A 20,862-nucleotide genomic window follows, 5' to 3' on the forward strand; every position below is an offset into this window, starting at 1 on the left:
AAGTCAACGAATGGCTACGCAGGTGGTGTTGGAGAGAAGGCTTTGGATTCTTCGACCATGGGATGGTGTTCCAAGAAGAAGGAGTGCTAGGCAGAGACGGGCTCCACCTAACGAAGAGAGGGAAGAGCATCTTCGCCAGCAGGCTGGCTAACCTAGTGAGGAGGGCTTTAAACTAGGTTCACCGGGGGAAGGAGACCAAAGCCCTGAGGTAAGTGGGGAAATGGGATCCTGGGAGGAAGCACAAGCAGGAGAGCGCAAGAGGGGAGGACTCCTGTCTCATGCTGAGAAAGAGGGACGATCGTTGAGTTATCTTAAGTGCCTATACACAAATGCAAGAAGCCTGGGAAACAAGCAGGGAGAACTGGAAGTCCTGGCACAGTCAGGGAACTATGATGTGATTGGAATAACAGAGACTTGGTGGGATAACTCACATGACTGGAGTACTGTCATGGATGGATATAAACTATTCAGGAAGGACAGGCAGGGCAGAAAAGGTGGGGGAGTTGCGTTGTATGTAAGAGAGGAGTATGACTGCTCAGAGCTCCGGTATGATACTGCAGAAAAACCTGAGAGTCTCTGGATAAAGTTGAGAAGTGGGAGCAACAAGGGTGATGTCGTGGTTGGAGTCAGCTATAGACCACCAGACCAGGGGGATGAGGTGGACGAGGCTTTCTTCTGGCAACTAGCAGAAGTTGCTAGATCGCAGGCCCTGGTTCTCATGGGAGACTTTAATCACCCTGATATCTGCTGGGAGAGCAATACAGCGGTGCACAGGCAATCCAGGAAATTTTTGGAAAGCGTAGGGGACAATTTCCTGGTGCAAGTGCTGGAGGAACCAACTAGGGGCAAAGCTTTTCTTGACCTGCTGCTCACAAACAGGGAAGAACTAGTAGGGGAAGCAAAAGTGGATGGGAACCTGGGAGGCAGTGACCATGAGATGGTCGAGTTCAGGATCCTGACACAAGGAAGAAAGGAGAGCAGCAGAATATGGACCCTGGACTTCAGAAAAGCAGACTTTGACTCCCTCAGGGAACAGATGGGCAGGATCCCCTGGGAGAATAACATGAAGGGCAAAGGGGTCCAGGAGAGCTGGCTGTATTTTAAAGAATCCTTATTGAGGTTGCAGGAACAAACCATCCCGATGTGTAGAAAGAATAGTAAATATGGCAGGCGACCAGCTTGGCTAAACAGTGAAATCCTTGCTGATCTTAAACGCAAAAAGGAAGCTTACAAGAAGTGGAAGATTGGACAAATGACCAGGGAGGAGTATAAAAATATTGCTCAGGCGTGCAGGAGTGAAATCAGGAAGGCCAAATCACACTTGGAGTTGCAGTTAGCAAGAGATGTTAAGAGTAACAAGAAGAGTTTCTTCAGGTATGTTAGCAACAAGAAGAAAATCAAGGAAAGTGTGGGCCCCTTACTGAACGAGGGAGGCAACCTAGTGACCGAGGATGTGGAAAAAGCTAATGTACTCAATGATTTTTTTGCCTCTGTCTTCACGCACAAGGTCAGCTCCCAGATTGCTGCACTGGGCAGTACAGCATGGGGAGAAGGTGACCAGCCCTCTGTGGAGAAAGAAGTGGTTCGGGACTATTTAGAAAAACTGGACGTGCACAAGTCCATGGGGCCGGATGCGCTGCATCTGAGGGTGCTAAAGGAGTTGGCGGGTGAGATTGCAGAGCCATTAGCCATTATTTTTGAAAACTCATGGCGATCGGGGGAGGTCCCAGATGACTGGAAAAAGGCTAATGTAGTGCCCATCTTTAAAAAAGGGAAGAAGGAGGATCCGGGGAACTACAGGCCAGTCAGCCTCACCTCAGTCCCTGGAAAAATTATGGAGCAGGTCCGCAAGGAATCAATTATGAAACATTTAGAGGAAAGGAAAGTGATCAGGAACAGTCAGCATGGATTCACGAAGGGGAAGTCGTGCCTGACTAACCTAATTGCCTTCTATGATGAGATAACTGGCTCTGTGGATGAGGGGAAAGCAGTGGATGTGTTATTTCTTGACTTTAGCAAAGCTTTTGATACTGTCTCCCACAGTATTCTTGCCACCAAGTTAAAGAAGTATGGGCTGGATGAATGGACTGTAAGGTGGATAGAAAGCTGGCTAGATCGTCGGGCTCAACGGGTAGTGATCAATGGCTCCATGTCTAGTTGGCAGCCGGTTTCAAGTGGAGTGCCCCAAGGGTCGGTCCTGGGGCCGGTTTTGTTTAATATCTTTATTAATGATCTGGAGGATGGTGTGAACTGCACTCTCAGCAAGTTTGCAGATGACACTAAACTAGGAGGCGTGGTAGATACACTAGAGGGTAGGGATCGGATACAGAGAGACCTAGACAAATTAGAGGATTGGGCAGAAAAAAACCTGATGAGGTTCAACAAGGACAAGTGCAGAGTCCTGCACTTAGGACGGAAGAATCCCATGCACTGCTACAGACTAGGGACCGAATGGCTAGGTAGCAGTTCTGCTGAAAAGGACCTAGGGGTCACAGTGGACGAGAAGCTGGATATGAGTCAACAGTGTGCCCTTGTTGCCAAGAAGGCTAACGGCATTTTGGGCTGTATAAGTAGGGGCATTGCCAGCAGATCGAGGAACGTGATCGTTCCCCTTTATTCGACATTGGTGAGGCCTCATCTGGAATACTGTGTCCAGTTTTGGGCCCCACACTACAAGAAGGATGTGGAAAAATTGGAAAGAGTCCAGCGGAGGGCAACAAAAATGATTAGGGGTCTGGAGCACATGACTTATGAGGAGAGGCTGAGAGAACTGGGATTGTTTAGTCTCCAGAAGAGAAGAATGAGGGGGGATTTGATAGCAGCCTTCAACTACCTGAAGGGGGGTTCCAAAGAGGATGGAGCTCGGCTGTTCTCAGTGGTGGCAGATGACAGAACAAGGAGCAATGGTCTCAAGTTGCGGTGGGGGAGGTCCAGGTTGGATATCAGGAAAAACTATTTCACTAGGAGGGTGGTGAAACACTGGAATGCGTTACCTAGGGAGGTGGTGGAGTCTCCTTCCTTGGAGGTTTTTAAGGCCCGGCTTGACAAAGCCCTGGCTGGGATGATTTAGCTGGGAATTGGTCCTGCTTTGAGCAGGGGGTTGGACTAGATGACCTCTTGAGGTCCCTTCCAACTCTGATATTCTATGATTCTATGATTCTATGAAACTCAAGGACGGGGAGCTCTTGGGATGCAGTCAGTGATGTTTGTGTCATCCCTTCCTGCATCAATTTTGCGTTGGGGGTGTGACGTTATTGATATAATCTGGGACCATATAGATCATTGTTGCAACCAAGGTCCTGTAGTGGCATGCAAATCTTGTATAAAGGGGGTCAAATGGGGTGTCTAAGACAAGGTTATGGTTTACTGGTTATGATTATGCTGTCTATATGTGTGTATCAATTTTGTAATTGAAGTTATAAATATTGGCTCTATACTGTCTGTATTTCAAACTTATGCTATGCTGCTGGGTGACATCCCAGACAAACTGGTGTTAGCTCTGCCTAGCCTGCTTGATGGCCCATTAAGGACCATCAGCTATACAATGGACCCATTGAGAGAAGGCAAATATGCCTTGAGTCTCAGCAAAGAATGCAGGAACTTGCCCATGTGACTCCAGACTCCATTTTGCTGTAATTTTCCACAGTAAGAACAAAGAGGTGTTCTTACACCTGGAAAAGACTATATAAGGCTAATGCCTCATCTCCATCTTGTCTTCAATCCTGCTTCATACCTCTGGAGGAACTTTGCTACAAGCTGAAGCTTTGAACAAAGGACTGAGGACCCATCCCAGCGGGGGATGTATTCCAGAGACTTGATTTGAACCTGCAGTTTATTCCATCGCTGCTGCAAGCCTGAACCAAGAACTTTGCCATTACTGTATGTTATTGATTCCATTTAACCAATTCTAACTCTTATCTCTATCTTTTTCCTTTTATGAATAAACCTTTAGATTTTAGATTCTGAAGGATTGGCAACAGCGTGATTTGTGGGTAAGATCTGATTTGTATATTGACCTGGGTCTGGGGCTTGGTCCTTTGGGATCAGGAGAACCTTTTTCTTTTACTGGGGTATTGGTTTTCATAACCATTTGTCCCCATAACGAGTGGCACTGGTGGTAATACTGGGAAACTGGAGCGTCTAAGGAGATTGCTTGTGAGACTTGCGGTTAGCCAGTGGGGTGAGACCAAAGTCCTCTCAGTCTGGCTGGTTTGGTTTGCCTTAGAGGTGGAAAAAACCCCAGCCTTGGGCTGTAACTGCCCCATTTGAGCAATTTGTCCTGAGTTGGCACTCTCAGTTGGGTTCCGCCAGAACCGCATCGTCACACCCTCTGAGAGCGCAACTGCGGAAGCCAGAATGCCGCCCCTGAAATTGTGCCACCCTAAGCATGTGCTTGGTTTGCTGGTGCCTAGAGCCGGTCCTGTCACAGCCCAGGCCAGGCAAATCCGCTGACCCCAGGGGTGTGGTACCAAGAACCCTCCACTGCAGTGAGAGGACCCTGCTGGCTCTGCCCAGTGCATGATGGGACAATGGCTGTGGGGAGGCTGGGCAGCTCCTTGCTGGCCAGTCCCAGAGGAAGGGCCGGAAGGCTCTGTACAGCAGGGTGTGTGAGGAGGGGGCTGAGCGCTTCTGGCCTTACCGTGCCTCCGAGGCAAGGCATACCTGGAGCTCTTGGGGCTCTGCCTTGCCGCAGGCTGGTGGTGGCGCTGGAGGGAGAATCCGGGAGCTCCGGGGTATCCAAGAAACAGCCATTCCCAGGACCTCCCCATGGGCACAGCGCGTTTGAGTCAGCAACATTGCCACACCCCACCCTGCACCCTCCCAGAGACCCTGCATCCCCTCAGCCCCGCCGCAGGTACCTTCTTCTTGGACTTGAAGACGTTACACCTGAAGACGTTGCTGGAGCCGTCTCTGGCGATGTAGCTGAAGATCTTCAGGTCCTGGGAGTCGTGGGACACATAGAATATCCTGCAGGGAGAGAAGGGAGGGACGTCTGCAATGCAAGCCCCATCTGTGGTGCTCAGTGGGCTGGAAGGCCTCACTCATGCTGCTTGTGGGCCAGGTGCTTGCAGTACTCATGGTCTGCCCCTGCTCCCAACCCTTCCACTACCCCTATCAGCACCGGCACCGTGCTGGCTGGGGGGCCACACAGCAGCCAGCAGAGCAGCTGGTACTGGCCGACAGCTCATCAGTGACTTACGGGTGACTGGGCCCCACAGACCCTCACAGTGAAAGGGAATGGGCCACCATATTGGGTGGACACCTGCCGTCTTCCCTAGTCACGTTTCCTCCCCCTTCCCCACACCTGGCCCTGCCAGTGCCCCAGCAGCACCCTGTTAGCCCAGTCCTGCCCCCACAAGGCTCTGCCCCTTGGCCAGCAGCACCTGCTAGTCCAGCCCTGCCCCCACAGGGCTCTGCCACCCTGGCCAGCAGCACCCACTAGCCCAGCTCTTCCCCCTGGCCAGCAGCACCCGCTAGGCCAGTCCTGCCTGTGCAGCTGCAGTGATGGGGTGTAATGGGGAGGAAGCCCCTGAGGGCCTCCCCGCTGGGCCAGAGGGCGGATTTGGGGCATGTGCCCTTCAGGAGCTCTCCAAAGCAGCCAGCTCCCTGGGCGAGCTAAGAGTCGGGCAATGATGGTGCCCAGTGGGGGAAAGCAAGGGGCTGGCACAGAGCACGTGCTAACCCCTACCTTGGTTGCTGGCAGATCATGGAGCCCTGCCCTGCCCTGCCCTTCCCTGCCGCTGCAGGAGTTCCGTGTCTCAGACACAAGGACCAGTGGGCCTAAGGGCTGCTGGGGTTCAGGACCGCTCCGCTCCTCTGTCCCAGGTTTGGAGGAGCACCAGTGGGCAGCTCTAATCCCTACCAGAGAACGTTTTTTCCTCGAAGCGGCTCATTCACAGGGGCTCAGTGACTCCTGGCCTGGCTCCGATTCGGCTGCCTGTCTGGGGTGACCTTGGGGGCCCTAAAATTCCAGCACCTACACTGCAGATGATCCCCCTCTGGGTTCTAAATATGGGGCCCAGTGGGCTGTGTGTCAGAGCCAGCACCCCCAGGGCAGTGGCTGGGCAGCATCACATCCCAGGGGAGCTTCAGGCACCCCGAGGGCACTGAGTGGGCAGCGTCAGAGCCCAGGGCAGCTCCAGGCACCCCCAGGGCACTGGCTGGGCAGCGTCACAGCCCAGGGGAGCTCCAGGCACCCCCAGGGCACTGGCTGGGCAGCGTCACATCCCAGGGGAGCTCCAGGCACCCCCAGGGCACTGGCTGGGCTGTGTGAGAGCCCAGGACAGCTCCAGGCACCCCCAGGGCACTGGCTGGGCTGTGTGAGAGCCCAGGGCAGCTCCAGGCACCCCCAGGGCACTGTCTGGGCTGTGTGAGAGCCCAGAACAGCTCCAGGCACCCCCAGAACACTGGCTGGGCAGCATCACAGCCCAGGGGAGCCACATTCCACCTTGAGGGTCTCTTACCTGTAGATGGGATCCTGCATCACCAGCATTTTGCTCTCGTCCCAGGTCCACTCTCTTTTCTGCAACGAAGGCAGCTGTAAATGAGGATGTTAGGTGCTGTCCATAGCTCATCAGCTCAGCACAGTTCAAGGCCCTCTAAATCTTGCCTTCCTTCTACATTTGATCTTCCTGCCCCTTCTTTACAATGCTTGACCTGGGCCCACTTCCATTCTGCCCAGGCATAACTCCTGTCCTCCGCAACTGCCTTCTCTCCTGCGTTCTGCCCCTCTGACTCCGATGGCAGGTGCCAGGGGAGTTGTAGGCATCCCTTTGGCCAGCCGGCGCTCCAAGGCATTCACGGCTTTGAGAGGCAAATCAAAAAGGGGCGGGAGGCACATATTGACAAGGGGTGCTTGTCAATATGACTGGTGGGAGTGCTGCAGAGAGCCAGACAGCGTAGCCAGGTGCTGTGCTAACTCCCAAAGAGAACTCTTCTGGGGCACCACAGTCCTGTCCTGCTATTCCAGCCCTGGGGTCCACAGCTCTGGCAATGCCCCTTACCAGCCGCCCACCATTCCAGCCCTGGGCTCCCCATACTCAGCACTGCTGAGCTATTCAATAGGGGGGAGGGATAGCTCAGTGGTTTGAGCATTGGCCTGCTAAACCCAGAGTTGTGAATTCAGTCCTTGAGGGGGCCATTTAGGGATCTGGGGCAAAAATCTGTTTGGGGATTGGTCCTGCTTTGAGCAGGGGGTTGGACTAGATGACCTCCTGAGGTCCCTTCTAACCCTGATATTCTATGATTCTATGACCCAGAGTCCTGAGCCTTTAGACACAACGATGCCAGTGCCCCATTGCTCTGACCCGCAGCTGCCCGCTGTCCCCATTCTGAGCCTCTTGGGAGCACTGGCTGCCACGTCCCCAGCCCTGTGAGGGGTCTGGGCAGCCCCCAAAGTGTGCCAGGTGCTTTCCAAACCCACCCCAGACAAGGGACTGCCTCGAGGCCTGGCCATTGATTTCACTCATTGCCCACAGCTCTGCCTGTCGCAGCCCCAGCACTGAAACAGCCCATGGGGCAATGCACCTGCTGCTCCCAGGAAGACCGATGAAGCCAAGTCAACAGTGGGCAGAGGTGGCCAGTCAAAGCGCCCAGCTCAGACTGGCTCCTGCAGCGGGATGCTCTGCTTCCCAGCAGCTGGGGCATACGAGCCCAGGCCTGGAGTAGAAAGCTAGGAGGTGCATAAGCAGATCAGACCCACAACCCACTGCTCCACTTCCCTGACCGCGGCCAGCACCAGCTACTTCAAAAGACAGGTGGACAATTTTTTATTACCCTGGTGGACAATTATTTATTACCCTGCCCCTAAGGGAAATGCCTTCCCGACCCCACCAGTATGTGGTGAGCTCATGCCCAAAGCAGGAGGGTCCCATCTCCTGTAACTATGGGTGTTTCCCTTATCCCTGTGATCTCTAATCCTCCTTAGCTCCTGGCCCTAGTGACATCCTGTGCCAGTGAGTTCCACAAGATAACGACATGCTCATCTTACAAGATGTCCTTTGAGTGGTGTAAATGTGCTGTCTTTTCCCTTGCTCTTGTCTTGTGTGTGTGTGTGTGGTGTGTGTGCGTGAGAGCAGTGTGCCATTTACCTTCTCCATCCCATTCTCTACTTGGTACCCTGTATCCTGTCCCCTCTTGACTCCCCTTTACAGCAGACAGACCCATCTTTGCACAGCCACCTCTCCAGGCCTCCAAGCCGCTTCCAAGTGACGGGCTGTGCCCCGCTGCCCTCCCAGATCAGTTGCACGGGGCCCTGTCCTCAGGCTACCGCCAAACTGAGCTGGCTGTGCCCAGACTGCTGTGGAGCCTGTTCCATGCAGCTGGGGGGGCACAGTGCTGCCAGCTGGGCCCCAGTGCAGCCTCTCTGCATGGTTCAAGTGCTGCCCAGGCTCTGCCCCAGCCCGTGGCAGTGGCTATATGTGTTCTTTAGTGTCCTGACGCATTCTGAGCACTTCTCAAATGGGGCCGCCAGCCCTGGATCTGTTCAGAGGGACTGTGCTCTGGGTCCTTCTCCATGGGCGGCTGGGAGACGCTCCCATCCACACAAACAATCCCATGGATTACAATTTAAGTGCTCAGTTTGCAATGTTGGCCACCCCATTCCCCCAGAGATGGACGCTCCTTCTGTGAGGAATTCCCCACCCTTCCCCTGAATGCAACGGTAGAGTTAACCAGCCAAAAGGGGGCAGGGGAAGAATTATAATGCTCTGGCTGCCCACACAGCCTCACCTCTGCCCCGGGGAACTTCCACGCAGCCTTCAATGACAGGAGCATGTGCTGCTCCTCAAGTACTACAGCAGAATACACGTGATCAGTGATAACAACCCTGCCAGCCATGCTCCGCTAATAAATCTTCCTGCAAGTCCATAATGTCTCATGCGGCGAGGACAGCCCAAGATGCTGTGATACGACAGGGCTGAGACGATCCAAGGGGCAAGGTGCAGGTTTCAGTGCAGACCCATTTCAGCAGTCATTGACTTTGCAGCGCTTAGCTGTACAGCTCTAATGTTGTGTGAACATCATTACCCCACTGAAACGTGCTGAGTGGGGTGAGGGGCCATACTCCCCACATTGGCCCTCAGGGGGCTGAGTTAGGCCAAGTGGGCCCAATCAGATGGGCCTGCCACAACAGTGCCAGCCCCACTTCCTGAGGTAGGGGTAGGGTTGGCAACTTTCTATTTGCAGAAAACCAAATAGCCTTGCCCTGCCCAGCCCCTTCACTGAGGCCCCGCCCCTTCTCTAGGGCCCCTCCCCCCTCCCTCTATTGCTCCCTCTCCCCCACCCTCACTCACTAGAACATTTTCACCGTGCTGGGGCAGGGAGTTGGGGTGCGGGAGGGGGTGAGGGCTCTGGGCTGGGGATTGGGGGTGTGTGGGGGGGAAGGATGTGGGCTCTGGGAGGGAGTTTGGGAGTGGGAGGGAGCTCAGGGCTGTGGGTTTGAGTGTGGGGGGGTGAGGGCTCCAGCTGGGGTTGCAGGCTCTGGGGTGGGGCCGGGGATGAGGGGTTTGGGGTGTGGGAGGGGGCTCAGGGCTGGGGGTGCGGGAGGAAGTTCGGGCTACAGGCTCCCCTGGATCCGCGGCCAATGGGAGTTGCAGGGGCAGAGGCAGTGCTTGGGGGCAGCTTGCAGAGCTTCCCTGGCCAACCCTACACTTAGGAGCTGCAGGGACATGTCACCACTTCCTGGGAGGCACCTGAGGTGAGCGCTGCGGGGAGCCAGCACTCTGAACCCCCTCCTGTACCCCAGCCTGCCTGGGGACAACTGGACTTTTAATGGCCTGGTCAGCGGTGCTGACCGGAGCTGCCAAGGTCCCTTTTTGACTGGGTGTTCCAATCGAAAACTGGACACCTTGCAACTCTAGATAGGGGAGAAAGAAGCCGTGGGGAGAGAAGACGGTGGCGGAGAGGCACACCTGAACTGTGCACTGCAGGGAGCTGGACTGGAACCTGGACTAGGGGTAGAATCTCCATCCTTAGAGGTTTTTAAGGCCCTGGCTGGGATGATTTATTTGGGGTTGATCTGCTTTGAGCAGGGGGTTGAACTAGATGACCTCCTGAGGTCTCTTCCAACCCTAATATTCTATGATTCTATGGGCCTGGTTCCCTGCCCAGCTGCTGAGGGAGCAGCATCTGGGGCAATGAATGGGAAGGCAGCCGGGGTCACTGATGGAGTGACACTGTCAGGGCAGTGGGCATGGGGGCTACCTGACACTTTCTGTGACTTTGAAAGACACTCCGGGTGAGGAAACCACGGAGTACGCTGGCCGGAGGGCCGAGCCGCTGAGGGGAGGCTACAGTGCCTGGAACGAGAGAGGGGCCGGAGAGAGAGAAAGCCAGAGCGATGCAGTGCAACTGCTGGAGGGGGCGTTAGCTTGGCAGAGCTAATCCCCAGAACCGCCAGGAGGCCGCGCCATCTGTGCTGAGTGGACTCCGTCATGGGGGTGTGGAAGCAGAGAGACACAGCTGGGCTGGAGATCAGTCTGTTCAGTAATCAAACCCCATCCCAGCCCTTTTAGAGAAGCCTGCAGGTGTTCAGTATTCAGGGCCCAACCCTCAGGACACTGGTGAGGAGAGCTAAGACCCTGCTGATTCCCACAGGGATTGCCACACTTCGACTGCCAAGGCACCAGCTGCATGATGGGAGACCAGACAATTTGGACTTACTGCTAATATGCTGGGCTCCTCACAGGTTAGCTTAGCCTTGGCACACAGCTTGCCTGGGGCTGCAGTTTCCATAGGTTTAAAGTTTTGCAAATAATGTGTCTGAGGCAGCACCCAGGGGCAGCCATCTGGGTGCCAAATGCTGGGTGTGCCAGCTGCCTCTGGGCATGGCTAATTCATCAGGCATAACTCCAGGTTAGAGGATTCCTTCTTCATGAGAGGAACAGATGTCAATGCCCTTCGGGGGCCAGTGCAGCCCCCCCACCTCAGGGAGAACTCTGAGGCTATCACACGGCTGATACGGGCCCAGTCAGAACGGGAAGCTCAGTGACTCCCTGGCCTCTTTCAGGCCCTCTAATGAGCCACAGCTGGAAGGAGCCCAGTAAGGAGGTTACTGACCCGTAGCGGGAGGTTCTTCGAGATGTGTGGTCCCTGTCTGCATTCCACTGTGTGTTACGCATGCGCCATGTGCCCGGAACTGGAGAATGTGAAAGTCGGGTCTGCTGGTCCGCACATGTGCCCTAACTCGCCTCGTGCCTCTGACCGAGGGGATAAAGGGTGGGGCAGATCAACTGCTTCTACAGTTCCTTCTCCCCAACCTGCAGCAGAGGGGAAGGAGGGCAGGGAGTGGAATACAGTTAGGGACCATGCATCTCAAAGAACCTCTAGTTACCAGTAAGTAACATCCCCTTCTTCTTCGAGTGCTGTTCCCTACTGTATTCCACCAGGGGTGATTGACAAGCAGTGGGAGGAGGGTGTGAGGAAGCCGACAGCTGGGCTAAGCGAAGGACAGCTGTTCCAAAGGAGGCACCAGCAGAGGAGACCTGGCCTGGGCATAGTGTCTCGTAAAGGTGTGAATGGAGCCCCACGTGGCTGGTTTACAGACATCAAGGAAGGGCACCTCCTGAAGCACTGCCAGAATTGCTGCTTGTGCTCTCCTGGAATGAGCTCTTACCCCTGGGGGGCGGAGGGAAGGGTTCGATAGCTGATGAATTAATGTTGAATTTTCTGTAACTTGAAGCCTTTAAACCCTGATTTGAGGATGTCAGTAACTCAGCCAGAGGTTAGGGGTCTATTACAGGAGTGGCTGAAGTTCTGTGGCCTGCGATGCGCAGGAGGTCAAACTAGATGAGCATGATGATCCCTTCTGACCTTAAGAGTCTGTGGGTCTGTGAGCTGATAGCAGAGCAGAATGCAGCCAGAGATCCATTTGGAAAGCCTCTGCGTGTCCACTGAGTCTTTCCGTTATAGCAATGAACAGTCTTGGGGACTTCCTGATTGGTCTTGTTCTGTGTAGGTTAAAGGCCAAGGCCCACCACACATCCAGGGTGTGGAGTCTCTGCTCCTGTCAGGAAGTGTGTGCTTTAGGAAAGAACACAGGTAAGTGGATCAATTGGTTCAAGTGAAATTGAAAGAAAATTTGGGGTGTAAACGTAACAAAACCTTATCTTTATGGAATACAGAGTTCAGAGGATTTGCCATCGTCGCGCCAAGTGCACCAACCCTTCCAGCTGAGGTGATACCTAAAAGAAACAAGATCTTCACAGAGAGCAGGGACATGGAACAGGAAGCTAGGGGTTCTAAGGGTGGCCTTTTGAGTGCAGAGAGAACAAGGTTCAAGTCCCACTGAGGGACAGGCTTGGGGACGGGGGGATGGTTCTGATTATTCCAAAATCTGGTGGTCAGTGGGTGAGTGAAGACTGAGTGCCCTTGAAAGGGAGAATGGCACACACTGATCACTGCCAAGTGGACTCGTGAGGAGCTGATGGACAGGCCAGATGTCTTTAGAGAAAGGATCATTCTTTTGATGCACTGAAGAAGAAAAACGTTTCCACTTTTCCAGGTAACACTGTCTAGTGGAATCCTTCCTACTATTGGAAAGTACATCTCGTATAGCTGTGGAACATGAGTTTTCTAAGGACGATGCCCATCCAAAACCCAAGCCCTGAGGTGAAGCGTACATGGATCGAGGTGCTCGATCTTGCTGTTCCGTTGGGTCAGGAGCTCGGGAAATGTCAGGAGAATGATAGGTACCTGTGATGATATGTGCAGGAGATTTGGGAACCAAAACTGTCTGGGCCAGGAAGAGGCGATCAGGATAACTCATGCTTGGTGCTATCTGATTTTGCATAGAACTCATGGCAGGAGTGATAGCGGAGGGAATCATAGTTCAATTGATCATAGCAGAAGGAATCATAGTTCAATTGATCTGACCAAGGGAGAATCAGAGCATCACCTTGAGAGTGGTGACCTCGGGCTCCTCTGGGGTAGCAGGTGGTGCATTTTCTGTTCCCTATGGAACAGACCCCCGGTTAAGGTTCCCCATAGATCGAGGATGTTGCACAGTACCGAGTTGTGGAGTTCCCACTCATGGTCAGCTAAAAATGCCTGCTGATGGTGTCCAAGAGCATATTTTGTTTCCCGGGAAGATAGGCTACTGATAGGGTGCTTGGTTGCTCATGCACCAGTTCCACAAGCTGACCTCTTCCACACACTGGGAGATGTATCTCGCTCCTCCCTGCTTGTTGATATAGATGACGGATGTAATGTTGTCGGACAGTATCAGGACATGGTGAGCACAGATGAATTGGAGAAAAGCTTTACATGCCTTCTGAACAGTGCCCAACTTCAGAATGTTGAGGTGCATCCTGGACTCTTGAGGCATCCAACCAAACAGGCATGTGTCTGTGGCGAGGAGGGGAGAAAAGGGACGCACACGTATACCTGTCAAGGATCCATTCACCACAGTAGGGAAGAAACCATTTGCAGGGAGTGTTACCATGAAGCTCATGGGATGGCAGTTTGGAGAGTATGCCGACTGAAGCCACACTTGAAGGCAATGAAGGTATAGTCTTGCGAATGGAGTGACATGAGTCCAGGTGGCCATATGACCTTGGAGAGAGAGAGGCAAGTCCTGATCAGTACCTGAGGGTTGTTTGTAATCTGGGTTATAATGTTGTTCATGGTCTGAAACCTGTCTTTGGGCAAGTACACTCTTGCAGTGACCAAATCCAGGGTGGCCCTGATGAAGTCCAGAGACTGTGAGGATATGAGAACAGATATTTTTGTGTTTATGCTAATATCCAGGGAAGAGAGAAGATGTAGCATCATTAGAGTTGATTTATGGGCCTCCTGTTGTGATCTGGCAACAAGGAACCAATCCTTGAGGTAGCAGAGACAATGAGATCAAGATATCTGGCCTGAGCTGCCATTACTGCAAATTCTTTGGTGAAGACTCTGGGAGTGGTTGCTATGCTGAAAGGGAACACTCTGCACTGAAAAAGTCAGGGCCCACCACGAATCTGAGGAAGCACCTGTGAGTGAGATGAATATTGACATGAAAGTAGGCATCCTCCATATCCAGAGCTGTAAACCACATATCCTTTTCTAGGGATGGTATTATAGAGACCAGCATGCCCACACAAAACTTGAATTTGCGAATGAAGCCATTCGGATGGTGGAGGTTGAGAATTGGTCTCCATCTGCCCTTCTTTTGGGGTATCATGAAGTAAGCTGAGTGAAAGCCACTCACTTGGTATTGAGAAGGGACATGTTCTATTGCTCTTTGGTCTAATAAGTAGAGTACCTCTTGTTTGAGAATGGTTCCCGAAGGGGGTTGTGCAGGAGGTAGAGATGCAAACTCAATCGTATAGCCAGAGAGGATGATGTTCAGCACCCACTGGTCTATGGTTATTGCACTCCAGCTGATGATAAAGAGTGTTAGATGACCTCCAAATGGTGTGTGACGGTCAGGCGATGTCGGACTCAGTGGCTCGCAGCAGCTCTCGAGGTCCTGTCAAAAATAGTGCCTCGTTGGAGGCTGAGATTGGGAAGCTGAGCCTGTTGCCACAGATGTAGGGATATGGGTCCCTTGAACCTTCTGCCTTTTGAGTGGTGTTTTGTAGGGCCTCTGATGAAAAAACTGTTGAGCCATGGGTCTAAGTCTAGACTCCAGATGACTGTCAATGGAACTTTCCCTTGGGGACAGGTGTATATATCCGCAGAGAGTCCTTTAAGGTATGGAGGTATCGAGTCCTTTAAGGTATGAAGGGACTCGTCTGACTTCTGACTGAACAACTATGATTCACCAAAGGGGAGGTCCTCCCCAGTATTCTGGAACCTCTTTAGGGAACCCTGACACATGGTGCCATGACTCTGCACATAACAATGGCCATATCCATGGCTCTAGAGATGTCCGTGGCATCACTGCGGATTGGAGAGCAGTCTTTGCCTTCGTCTATCAGTGCCTGGAAACGAGCTCTGTCCTGTTGTGAAGGGCTGTCTGTGAACTCTGCCAACTTTGAATAGTTCAGGAAACCATACTTGGCCAGTAGTGCTTGGTAGTTGGCTATCCTGAACTGGAGCTAGATGACGAAAAGACCTTTCTCCCCAGTAGGTCTAGACGTTTACCCTCTTTGTCCACAGGGGTAGACTGGGGGTATTGCTGTCTAACCCTTTTGGAAGCTGCTTGGACTACCAAAGAGTTGGGACTGGGGTGAGAAAACAAAAACTCAGCCCCTTTCGCCAGCACATAAGAATATTTTTCTGCCCTCTTGGGGGTGGAAATGCAGAGGGGGGGGGGCGGGTGGTGCCAAACAGCCCTACCTGTGTTTATGGACTTTCTTGTAAAGCCTCTCGGACTTAGGGTGTATAAAGCCCTCTTGGGCTGAGGTGCTGGGCTTGCTCAGAGTCACATCCAACTTCTTCAAAGTGGATTTCAAGGCAGACTTAGTTTCAGGCGTATGAGAGTGCTTCCTTGGCTCCTGAGAAGATCCCGCCAGGACTCTATGGCAGTAGATTTTCTGCCACCAATGTCAGACATATCACCAAAGAGCTTGGCTTGTTTAGCCTAACCAAACGAAGGCTGAGGGAGATAGAATTGCTCTCTATAAATCCATCAGAGGGATAAACACCAGGGAGGGAGAGGAGTTTTTTAAGTTAAGTGCCAATGTAGACACAAGACCAAATGGATATAAATTGGCCATCAACAAGTTTAGGCTTGAAATTAGATGAAGGTTTAGAAGTGAAGTTCTGGAACAGCTTTCCAAGGGGAGCAGTGGGGGCAGAAAACCTAACTAGCTTCAAGACTGAGCTTGATAAATGTATGGAGGGGATGGTCTGATGGGACTGCCTAGTGACTGCTAGCAGCAAATATCTCCAGCTGCCAGAGATGGGGCACTAGATGGGGAGGGCTCTGAGTTACTACAGAGAATTCTTTCCCAGGTGTCTTGCCCGCATGCTCAGGGTCTAACTGATTGCCATATTTGGGGTCGGGAAGGAATTTCACCCCAAGTCAGATTGGCTGAAAACTTGGGGTTTTTTTACCTTCCTTCGCAGCTTGGGGCACGAGTCACGGGCAGGTTTATACCAGTGTAAATGGTGGATTCTCTGTAACTTGAAGCCTTTAAACCATGATTTGAGGACTCAGTAACTCAGCCAGAAGTTACAGGCCTATTGCAAGAGTGGGTGAGGTTCTGTGGCCTGAAATGTGCAGGAGGTCGACTAGATGATCATGATGGTCCATTCTGACCGTAAAGTCTATGAGTCTATGAGCAGGAGACTCGCTTCTTGCTAAGTCAGGCGAGGTATGGAGGGTTCCCTGGCCTGAATCCGATTGTGGTCTCATGGCTCATGAGGTGTTTTCAGAGGCAGAGTTCCCGCCCCTCTCAGGTAGGGCTGGGGAAGGAGCAGCAGATGCTGCACCTTGCTGCAATGTGAGCTTCCCCGAGGCACTATGGGCAGCATTGATGGTCATCGCTGATCAAGAAGGATCATGCGCAGGAAGTGCAGAGTCTGAAGCCCAAAGTCCTGGGCACAGTCCAGTACCCGCACAGGGTATGGGAGGGTGTCCCCCAAAGATCAATCTAACACTAAAATTACGAACCATATAAAATGCTAAAATGATTTACATTTTTTACATTTTAAGGGATGAAGTTGAAGCTACCGACACGGAGGGGTTCCGATCCGGACCCTGCAGTGGTGAGAAGGAACTGGAGAGGTGGTTGGTCCATCCCGCACTTTATCCCCTCATTTGGAAGGTGGAGGTAAGCCAGGCGCATACGCAGACCAATGTCATGACTTTCACATTCTCTGGCTCCGGGCGCCTAGTGCACATCCGTAGCCCGCGGTGGAATGCAATAGGGACCGTCACTCAAAGCAGAACGCAGCCATCCCTAGCACGGAGATACTGCACTGCAGCCCCTGGAGACGTCAGAGTCCTAATGACTGCCCAGCTCCCCACACAGCCCCTCACATACAGAGTTGAGCCTCTGTCCCCAGCGAGCTTGTCCTGCCGAAAGCTCTGGGGAACGCAGTGCTTTCTCCACGGAAAGCACCTCTGCATGGGCACGTATGGCAGGGCCAGCTCCCTGCCCACAGCCCTTCCCAAAGTGCCTTAGCAGGGCATGAGGGGAGCCGGGGGAGCGTGTCCACGGGGAGAGCCAACTGTGGCCCCTTAAGATGACCGACAGAGCGGGGGCAGTCAGCACCTGCCCCAAGGGTGCTGGGTGATGAAGAGCACTTGGAAGTCTATGTGGAGCAGGGGTCAAAGTGCGCAAGCCCCTGCCACTGAGCCTCCGTTGGCTGACAGCAGGGGAGGGCCTTCAGCTCAGTGCGGAGCAGCTCTGACTTGAGCCAGCAGAGGGAAGCGATGAACACACACACCAGCCCATTCACACGATGCGTTCCCAGGAGGGGCATAATTCAGCTTGTGGGCACGTGCTCAATGGCTCTCCCACTTGCCTGGCACATAGGGGGTGCAGCCTGGGGCTGGGGGGGCTGTGTGGCATGGGGTGGGATTCTGCTCCTCACCCATGGCTGCCTCCCCAATCCCAGCTGTGTCCCCCAGTCCCAGCCATGTCCCCCCAGTCACCCTCACACACACACAGTCCAAACTGTGTCCCCCAGTCACCCACATGCACCCAGTCCCAGCGGTGTCCCCCCATCTCCCTCACACACACCCAGTCCCAGCTGTGTCCCCCCATCACCCACACACACCCAGTCCAAGCTGTGTCCCCCAGTCACCTTCACACACCCCCAGTCCCAGCCATGTCCCCCAGTCACCCTCACACACACCCAGTCCCAGCTGTGTCCCCTCCCCTTCCAGGGGATCCCCCAGTCCCAGCTGTGTTCCCCACTCATCCAAGGGGTCCCCCAATCTCAGCAATATCCCCCAGTCACCCTCACATACCCCCAGTCCCAGCCACGTCCCCTCTTTGTCCAAGGAAGCAGGTGGTCCATGATGGTCAATGCCCAGGCCATGATGGTGTTTGTTATGACACTGACGATGCATTTCCCTTCCTCTGAGGGGCCTGCATTGGGCATATGGATGCACAGGCAGCTCCGTACTAGGTGCTGCTGGGACACTGCAATTATTTTCCGTTGGAACTAGCCCATCTGTGTGAGAAAAATTCTCTTTTCTGCCCCTTCCCAGTAGTGCTGTATGAATGTCTCAGGGTCACTATGTGGAACGGGACCTACTTTTATCCTCATTAACAAGGGTTAATTAAATAATCATGTCCGTGGCACATCAGGCTAATTCTCTCCCTCAGCTGCTCCGGTTCCTTGCTCCTGAAATGGACCAATGAGTAGGGCCGTGTTACGTTATTGACATGAACTGTATAGATCATTGTTGCAACCACTGTTATATATTTACAACAAATATTGTACAAAGGTTGTCATGTGAGGTGTCTATGAAAAGGTTATAATTTGCTGGTTATGATTATGTTATCTGTATGTGTGTACCATTTTTGTAATTGAAGTTATAAATATTGGCTATGTACTTGTATCTCAATGTGTTTGATTCTAAGTAGCATTAGTGAAGCATTTGGTCAGCTTCTTGAGAAAGGAATTTGCAGATTATGTGTCCAATCAAGAACCACTTAACTGACAATGGACCTTGGGAGACTTCAATCCACATATGAGAAGTCTTCCTGGGACATTCAAGGTAGCATGTGAGCAATGGCTGCCGCCTGCAAACTGAGTCATGCATGGACATGTGACTTGCCCAGGTGGCTACAAACTCCATCTTGTTGCTGTGATTTTGCACAGGAGAACAAAGGGGTTTCCACCCAAGAGAGAGAGAATATAAAAGGCCCTGGAAACCCCTCTACTTTGTCTCCAGTACTGCTTCTTACTTCTGTAGGGACTTTGCTACACTGAAGCTCTGAACAAAGGACTGAATGACCCATCCAAGCTGTGGATGTACTCCAGAGACTTGATTTGAACCTGCAGTTTATTCATCATTGCTACAACCCTGAATCAAGAACTTTGCCATTGCTGTATGTAATTGATTCCATTTAACCAATTTTAACTCTCACCTTATTTCTTTCTTTTTATGAATAAACCTTTAGATTTTAGATTCTAAAGGATTGGCAACAGCATAATTTGTGGGTAAGATCTAACTTGTATATAGACCTGGATCTGGGACTTGGTCCTTTGGGATCGGGAGAACCCTTTTTTTTTTACTGGGGTATTGGTTTTCATAACCATTTGTCCCCATAAGAAGTGGCTGCTGGTGATGATACTGGGAAACTGGAATGTCTGAGGGAATTGCTAGTATGACTGATGGTTAGCCAGTGGGGTAAAACTGGGGTCCTCTTTGTTTGGCTGGTTTGGTGTGTCTTGATAGTAAAGGAAACCCAGCCTTGGGCTGTAACTGCCCTGCTCTAAACAATTTGTCCTGAATTGATACTCTCAGTTGTGTCCCGCCAGAGGCAGAATTGTTCCAGGCCCTACCAAATTCACAGTCCATTTTGGTCAATTTCACGGTCATAAGATTTAAAATTTTTTAAATTTCATGATTTCAGTTTAAATCTGAAATTTCACGGTGTTGTAATTCTAGGGATCCTAACGCAAAAAGAATATGTGGGGGGGGTCGCAAGGTTATTGGAAGGGAGGTTTGCAGTATTGCTACCCTCACTTTGGCACTGCCGCTGGCGGTGGTGCTGCCTTCAGAGCTGGGCAGCTGGAGAGCGGCGTCTGCTGGTCAGGAAACCAGCTCTGAAGGCAGTGCCCCATCAGCAGCAGCACAGAAGTAAGGATGGCATGGTATGGTGTTGCCACCCTTATTTCTGCGCTGCTACCCGCAGAGCTGGGCCGTCAGTCAGCAGCCAACACTCTCCGGCCACTCAGTTCTGAAGGCAGCAGTGCAGAAATAAGGGTGGCGATACCACGACCTCCCTAAAATAACCTTGCAACCCCCCTGCAACTCCCTTTTGGGTCAGGACTCTCAGTTTGAGAAATGCTGGTCTCCCTCATGAAATCTGTATAGCATAGGGTAAAAGCACACAAAAGACAAGATTTCACAGGGGGAGGCCAGATTTCACGGTCTGTGATGGGTTTTTCAAGGCTGTGAATTCGGTAGGGCCCTACCCATGAGCCATGGACCATTAAAGATATTGATGATCATGTTTATATTTGGCCTCCATTGCTTCCCTTGAGGAGACAGTTCCCCAGCCTTGTACAGCTCACTGGGACATATTTCATACCCTCCTGCGGCACACAGGCCACATCCTGCAGGTCTCACTGGTTGTGGCTTATTGGCCTCCTCTGTGGGGCCTGCTTTGCCCAGGGCCCCCCAGTCCTGGCCGATCCACAGGCGCAGGTTGTCAGCACCTTCATTGTTACTACCAAGATGCTGTTCCCAGCATGCAATGGGCCAGCTTGCTTGGGCCAAAGTGAAGCACTGCTCCCTTCCAGTGTGCATGGCCAGCTCTGCTCTGGGGAGAGGGACTCATCTGGCCCACTGTGGTGCAAACCCGCTCTCTTCGCTCCTTGGGCCTGACTCACCCCAAGGCCTGGAACAGAGGGGAGGCAGATTACACCACTGCTAGCCAGGGGCTGCCAGGGCCAGGGCCCTGTCTGAGCCACTGCAGCGCTGGACTGCCTCAGCTCCCCCCACCAGGACACTTTCTGCCCGGGGGCAGAGCCAGCACTCATTCTCCAGCCATACGGGGGCTATTTCCTGCCCCTTCACACCAGTGTAGCCAGGGCAGAAGATGAATCCCACTATTTGGGCCAGACCCCCCACTACCCAGCCCCTGGATCCCCACTCACACCTGGGCAGAGCAGGGTACAATGCAGCCAGCCAGGGGGTGGGTGTTGCCTTGGTGCCCATGGTGACACTGGGCCAGGCAGCAGAGTGAGGCCTCGCAGGGGTTAGCAGCAGACCATGTCCCTCGCTCCTGCCTGGCCGGCTGCACC

The 20,862-nt window shown here is 52.8% G+C and overlaps 1 protein-coding gene across 4 annotated transcripts in view; it reads right to left on the minus strand.

Moving 5' to 3' along the window:
* NOS1AP (nitric oxide synthase 1 adaptor protein) overlaps window positions 1–20,862 on the minus strand; it is a 210,510-nt gene that overhangs the window by 57,035 nt on the left and 132,613 nt on the right. For all 4 annotated transcript variants that reach the window (XM_054037311.1, XM_054037310.1, XM_054037309.1 and 1 more), the window contains 2 exons: window positions 6,465–6,523; window positions 4,860–4,968 (listed from right to left, as the gene is read on the minus strand). In XM_054037311.1, the coding sequence (XP_053893286.1) occupies window positions 4,860–4,968; window positions 6,465–6,523 (168 nt within the window). The remainder of the gene's footprint in view (window positions 1–4,859; window positions 4,969–6,464; window positions 6,524–20,862) is intronic.

The sequence above is a fragment of the Malaclemys terrapin genome, chromosome 8 (assembly GCF_027887155.1).
Source record: "Malaclemys terrapin pileata isolate rMalTer1 chromosome 8, rMalTer1.hap1, whole genome shotgun sequence".
In the NCBI taxonomy this organism is placed as follows: Eukaryota; Metazoa; Chordata; order Testudines; family Emydidae; genus Malaclemys; species Malaclemys terrapin.